The 7,143-nt window shown below is 40.3% G+C and overlaps 1 protein-coding gene and 1 long non-coding RNA gene across 2 annotated transcripts; both read right to left on the bottom strand.

The window, feature by feature from the left end:
- Positions 1–317: 317 nt before the first annotated feature.
- On the bottom strand, positions 318–1,476 carry LOC126700826 (uncharacterized). The gene is made up of 2 exons (XM_050399012.1): positions 661–1,476; positions 318–515 (listed from the first exon to the last, which is right to left on the bottom strand). Exons 1-2 carry the CDS (start codon positions 1,474–1,476, stop codon positions 318–320), a joined length of 1,014 nt encoding a protein of 337 aa, XP_050254969.1.
- A 4,624-nt stretch (positions 1,477–6,100) lies between these two features.
- On the bottom strand, positions 6,101–6,640 carry LOC126700008 (uncharacterized). The gene is made up of 2 exons (XR_007646969.1): positions 6,496–6,640; positions 6,101–6,413 (listed from the first exon to the last, which is right to left on the bottom strand). It is a non-coding gene; the product is annotated as an uncharacterized LOC126700008 (long non-coding RNA).
- Between the last annotated feature and the right edge of the window lie 503 nt (positions 6,641–7,143).

Genomic DNA, 7,143 nt, shown 5'->3' with positions numbered 1-7,143 from the left:
TTATAAACCTCATATATATAGCAACCTAATGGAATAGCAGAAAATGACTTAGAATCAACTTTCAACTACTCAAGCTTCTGCACTATGTTTGGACATATGTCACTAGTGAATTTTTCAATCCCAGTCCTCTTACTGTACATTCTAGTCATCAACCTAACCCTAATCCACTCTAGCATGGCAATGATAAGCTTATCACTGGCTTCTAGTATCATAGAATTAAATGACTCACTAAGATTGTTCACATAACAATCAGAGATGGCCCTTGGAGTAAAATGTGACTTGGTCCATTGGGTTGGTTGGATGTCTGCTAGATACTTTCATGCTTCATTGTCCAATTTCTTCATATCTTGCATTCTCTTCTCAAACTCCCTAACTGTTGTTGCTACAGCACACCTCCATAATGCAGCCTTCAATTCTAAACCCTTGAAATTTAACTTAAAGTTGTTGTAAATATGTTTCACACAAAATCTATGTTCAACTGTTGGGAACAACAGCTCCATGGTAAGTATCAATCCCTGGTTATCATAAATACAATCAAAAAACATCCAAAAAATAAAAATGAACACCATCTGCCTAAGAATAAAAACAAAACTTTTAAAAAGCAGAAATGTAATGATTAAAAACAAACAACAGTCTCAAAAAGCAAGTAAATTGTATTACCTTCTGCCTATCTGAAATGAACACCAGATTCAGCTCATTTGGCCTCCTAATATCATCTGCAAATGTTTGTAAAAACCACACCCAAGAATCATTATTTTCTTGCTCAACTACACCTAATGCAACAGGGAAAATATTGTCATTCACATCCCTTGCAGTTGCTGATAATATATGTCCACCAAACTTACCCTTCAAGTGGCAACCATTTAATCCTACAAGTGGCCTGCACCCCCCCAAGAATCCAACTTTCTGTGCATTGTATCTCACATACATCCTCTTGAACTTAGGTTGTGTGTTAGGCTCAGTAATCTCAGTTTGCAGAATCACCTTACTCCCCACATCAGTTACTTTTATCATCACTGCATAGTCCCTAAGCTTCCCATACTGCAACCTCTCATCACCTAGTATGAACTCTCTAGCTTTCCTCTTAGCTCTGTACACTTGATTTATGCTCAAGTCCACATACACATCCTGCATAACTTGATGCTTCACACCAGAAACTGCCCAATCAGGGTTTTTGTTGAAATCATCCAAGTATTTCCTAGCCACATATGTAGAAGTGACTTGGCTATGCTTGAATGTCCTTCCACATATACAAGTTGGAACCATGGTCTTTATCTGGAAGGTTAACTCCCCTGCAATCTGTGATGCATATATCCTCCAACTACATTCATACTTGCAGTGGACAGAAACTTTGGTCTTCTCATTAAGCTTGAACTTGATGTCCACAGGCTTTTTCACTATATATTCCCTCAAGGCAGCCCTAAACACCTTCCTATTTGGGAACTTCATACCCTTGCATAACTTTGGGTTACTCATGCCAATCTTCTAATAGACTATGAAGAGACTTTCTCCCCGATAGTGAGATTTGTCTCTATTCGCCTTATTCTGGCTATTGTTGCACATTTGGATTTGGAACTCTTCCAAATGGATGTAAAGACTGCATTTCTCAATGGAGAACTAGACGAGGAGATCCATATGGATCAACCTATTGGCTTTGAGGTCAAGGAACAAGGGCGCAAAGTGTGTCGCCTTAAACGTTCCATTTATAGCCTAAAGCAAGCGTCTAGACAATGGTATTTCAAATTTCATAAGGCTATTATTTCGATTGGTTTCGAAATGATGGAAGAAGACCATTGTGTGTATGTCAAACGATCAGGAAAGAGTTTACTTATCCTGTCTTTGTATGTGGACGACATTTTGTTGGCTGGAAATGACATGGAGATGATTGTCACCACCAAAAGGTGGTTGTCCTCTATTTTTGAAATGAAGGACATGGGAGAGGCTAATTTTGTGCTTGGAGTTAAGATTTTCAGGGATCGCTCAAAGAAGCTTCTTGGTTTGTCTCAAGAAACTTACATAAAGATGATCTTAGAGCGATTCCGTATGCATAATTCCAAACCCATAGACACTCCAATTGAGAAGGGACATACATTAAGCCTTGAAGATTGCCCTAAATCAGAAAAAAAAAAAGAGAGAAATGGCAAGAGTTCCCTATGCAAGTGCAGTTGGAAGTCTGATGTATGTTATGTTGTGTACTCGACCAGACATCTGTTTTGCAGTTGGTATGGTTAGTTGTTATCAAAGTAATCCAGGACCTGTTCGTTGGCAAGTAGTTAAGAGGATTTTTCGATACCTTCGTGGGACATCGGATCTCATTCTTTGCTATCAGGGTGAAGATTTGAGATTGAGAGGATATTCTGATGCTAACTGGGCCAGTGATAGAGATGAGCGCAAGTCCACTACAAGTTATGCATTTCTACTTAGTGGTGCAGCTATCTCTTGGTGCAGTAAGAAACATTCTTGCATTGCTTTATCCACAATGGAGTCTGAGTATGTTGCTTGTTCAGCAGCAGCACAAGAAGCAGTTTGGTTAAAGAGATTTTTCCAAAGCCTAAGGGTGACATCTCTTAAAGATGAAGCTGTAAAGATGTATTGTGATAATATGGCAGCCTTGTCTCATGCTAAAGATCCTAAGTATCATAGCAAAAGCAAACACATACAGACTCATTATAACTACATTCGTCTTGCTATTACACAAGGAGAGCTGATCCTCCAACATATCTCCACTAGCAGGATGGTAGCTGATCCACTTACTAAAACCATTGCTAGAGATGTCTTTCAGGCTCATGTTAGGAGTTTGGGACTTTGTAGGATTTGATATGTTTTTTGGATACCTTATGGACATTCATGTTTATTCATACTTTATGCAATAATGATGTTATTCATTTTGATTCATCTTGTGATGTAATTGATATTGCATACTGAGCACACGTTATTTGAGAATATGTCACCAGGTTTAGATCGGTCTACTCACATAGACGATCACCCTAGCGCTTGAGTAGCGAGCAGGATGAGACATAGTGATCACTTTGTTTTTTCTATAAATCAAGTAAGTGATCATCTTGACGCTTAGGGAGGCATGCAAGATAATATAATGAATGTCGCCTTAGCTAGGCTAAGATGAGACTTATAGGAGTCGCACTTGAAGTGTATCCACAACTTCATGAAGCCTGAATAAAGCCAAATGTGAGATCTTGGACAGGAACTTGATGTGTAACTGTGCTGAGAAACTCAGGTTGGTTGCTTTTGTGGCAATTGGACTAAGATTTGTACGGTGTTTGAGTGTGACAAGCCCAGTTGAGTGGGCGCTCCGCCGTAGCATACAAATTATACTGTATGTGCTATAGCCGACCAATTAAGGGAGTGATTGGACAGATCCCTACTCCGTCACTATGTGAGCCCTAGTCGACCATTATATGGTCCATTCTGTGCCCTTTTTCGACCTAGAACTATGTCATGAAGTGAATGTTTGATGTCGCTACTTTAGCATGTCATCTCAGGGCCATGATATATACGGTCTCGCGGAGCATGTCTAGGAAAGCGGTCAAGTGTAAATTAATTGACATGAGTGTCTGGGGAAGATTATTTAGAACACACCATTTATTTTATGGCTCATAGCCCGGGCGATTATGAGGAATTTGTTTTTCAACATAATCATGAGCATATTATATGGTATAGGATCAAGTGTGGCTTTGAGTTTTGAACTCATGAGGGATTAAAGAAACTTGATCGGGTGTGATCAAATAATCTGGGGCATAGACGAGATACAATGAGTGATGTACTATGTTAGTTTAGATGGTGACTTAATATAGTACTCCTACCCTACACCTTCTCGTCAGGTCCCACACTCCATTTTTCTGTATGAAGAGAGGATTGGACAAAAGATTGAGAGGAGCTAGTTCTGACTGTAGTACCCAATGTGGATGAGTGGGAGATGTTAGAAATTGGGCTGGTTTTGGTCCAACCCATAAACCATGGCCTATGGATCGTCCACATGGGTTATCTGATAAGTGAGTTTAAATTTGAACTTAACAGATATTGATATGAGTTATCAATATCAGTAGTGGAATCATTTAAATTTAAAAGATGAGATCTTTTAGGGATCACATATATCTGATAGTAAGTGAATCTCTACTAGTATTTAAATACTCCTACATTAGTCAGATAGTGGTTAGACACAGTGAGAAAACATATGTATAGTTTTGAGTGCTCTCTCAAAAATAAGCCGTCTCTCTGGGACATCATCTACTGTTCCCTAGAATTTAGAGCGTGGAAACTAGGAAAGACTCTAGTAGCCTTTCCTGCGACTTGGAGGTGTTCCACAAAGGAGATCATGAGGAGTTCGTAAAGCAAGCAAAGAGAAAGATCCGGCAATTTGGTGATCTGCTCCACCAAAGGTATGTTTGAAATACCATTGTCTAGACGCTTGCTTTAGGCCATAAATGGAACGTTTAAGGCAGCACACTTTGCGCCCTTGTTCCTTGACCTCAAAGCCAATAGGTTGATCTATATAGATCTCCTCGTCTAGTTCTCCATTGAGAAATGCAGTCTTTACATCCATTTGGAAGAGTTCCAAATCCAAATGTGCAACAATAGCCAGAATAAGGCGAATAGAGACAAATCTCACTACCGAGGAGAAAGTCTCTTCATAGTCTATCCCTCCTCTTTGGGTATAGCCTTTCGCCACGAGACGAGCCTTATATTTGTCAATCGATCCATCTGCCTTGCGCTTTATTTTTAAGACCCACTTGTTTCCAATGGTCTTGCGCCCAGGCGGAAGGTCAACCAACTCCCAAACTTGATTCTTTGCCATAGAATCCATCTCATCCCTCATGGCAACTATCCATTCATGTGAAGCAGGTGAAACTAATGCTTCCTCATAGGAACAAGCTCATCAAGGTCCAGTGAATCACATATAAAAGATTCCCCCTCAATCTCAAAATGACGATGGGGAATAGTTCCACGTTCACTTCTACGTACCTTGGATCCTTGTGTGTCACTATCTAGTGGTTTGCTCCCACTAGGAGCAAAATCACTCCCACTATCTTTGGCGATTTCAGGATGAAGTTGTGATTCTCCACCCTCGCCCAAAGATGGTATGACACCTTCAAGTTCTTGCAGCTCATAAAGCTAAAGATCTTGTTTTGCTTCACTAATGCTTGGAAAATCATCTTCAATGAAGTTGACATCACAAGACTCTATCTCAGTCATTCCACCATCAGAATGTTCACCATACATTACATACCCCTTTGAGCTTTTTGAATATCTTATAAAGATTTTCTTACTTGCTCTAGGGCCCAATTTCCCATACTTATGGGAAGTACTGTGAACAAAACCTGCACAACCCCCAGGCCGCAAGTTCTCCAAATTGGGTTTTACACCAATCCATAACTCATATGGTGTTGTGGGAACTGACTTAGAAGACACACAATTAAGGATGTAGGCAGCAATCATCAATGCATCCCCCCAAAACGAAATTGGAAGGTTGGCTTGCGCCATCATCGATCTAACCATCTCTAATAGAGTACGATTCCTTCTCTCTGCAACACCATTTTGTTGTGGAGTACCAGGAATTGTCAATTGCCTACGTATCCCTTTTTCCTCACACAGTTCCTGAAACTGTTTAGACAAATATTCACGACCCCTATCAGTTCGAAAAAACTTTAGGTTCCTTTCTTTCTGATTCTCAACCTCTGCCACAAAGCACTTAAAGCAATTTAATGCTTCAAAGCAATGAGAAATCAGATGGACATAACTGAAACGTGAATAGTCATTTATAAATGTGAGAAAATAAGAGGCGTCATGGCGTGCCTTAACATTCATAGGTCCACATATGTCTGAATGGACTAATTCCAAAAGATGAGTTGCCCTTGGAGCCTTACCAAAAGGCTTCCTACAAGCCTTTCCAGCTAGACAAGGTTCACACATAGGTAAGCTTACATTAGTGATAGACCCCAATAGGCCTTCTCTAGCTAGTCTAGCCAATCTATCTTTTCCTATGTGTCCAAGTCTAGCATGCCACATTACAAAATCAGAAATATCATCATTATGAGCAATGAAAGAAAAAGAGGAATGATCTAAATCCAACATAAAGAAACTATTAGATAAATAACCATGTCCATACAAGGTTTTATTTAAATAAAAATCCAACTGAGGACCATCAAAACGGAAACTAAATCCAAGTCTAAGCATAGTAAGTACTGAAAATAGATTACATTGGACACCAGGTGCATGAAGCACATTATGAAGAAGTAACGTACGTTTCAGACGCAATTTGAGTTGGTAGGTTCCAACTCCTATGACTTCTTCTTGAGCTCCGTTACCCAAAATAACGTACTGTGTGCCTGTTGGTATCCTTTTGTAATCCACACACCCAACTCTATCTCTGGCTATATGTTTGGTTGCTCCTGAATCTACAATCCACCCAGGAATAGTATGAGCAACAAAAACATGTGTACAAACATAAGTAATAGCAGAGTTGTTAAGAATGGATACCTTCTTCGGCTCAGTGCACTCACGAGCGAAGTGACCCTTCTTACCACAGTTGTAGCACTTGATCTTTGCCTTGTCCTTCTTAGCACGCTTGCCCTTTTGGCGCTTTGCTATCTTGCCTTCTTTAGGCCCAAGGTTACCAACTCCTTTGGCATTCCTCCCTTGTCTTTTGCGTTTAGGCCTGAATGCCTTCCGCTGCCCAGATTGGGCGACAAGGAGGGTGTTTTGGTGCACCCCCATGCGCTCTGCCTCAAGCTCGAGATGACGAGAAATATCAGCAAAAGTCTTGATATTCTCACTATGTGTCAAAACAAGCTTCATTTGCCCTCAAGTAGGTTCAGGCAATGAACGTATCACCGCTGTGACCTGTTGTTCATCAGAGAGATTATTACCAGCAGCCTTTAGGTCGCAAATCAATGCTGACATTGTCCTTAGATGTTCAGCTATGCTATGTTTTGAATCCATAACATATTGCTCAAACTTCAAAGTAAGAGCTCGCAACCTAGTTGCTGAAGTCCCTCCAAAGGCAATCTTAAGCTGGTTCCACATCTCTTGGGCATTTGGGTAGTTCTCAAACTCCCCAATAAGATCATTGTGCATGCTACTCAGCATAGTGAAGCGTGCACAACGATCTTTGTTAACCCAAGACTC

The sequence above is a fragment of the Quercus robur genome, chromosome 9, assembly GCF_932294415.1.
Source record: "Quercus robur chromosome 9, dhQueRobu3.1, whole genome shotgun sequence".
Lineage (NCBI taxonomy): Eukaryota > Viridiplantae > Streptophyta > Magnoliopsida > Fagales > Fagaceae > Quercus > Quercus robur.
Note: the sequence above shows the minus strand (reverse complement) of the source record. Positions and strands in the feature narration are given on the sequence as shown.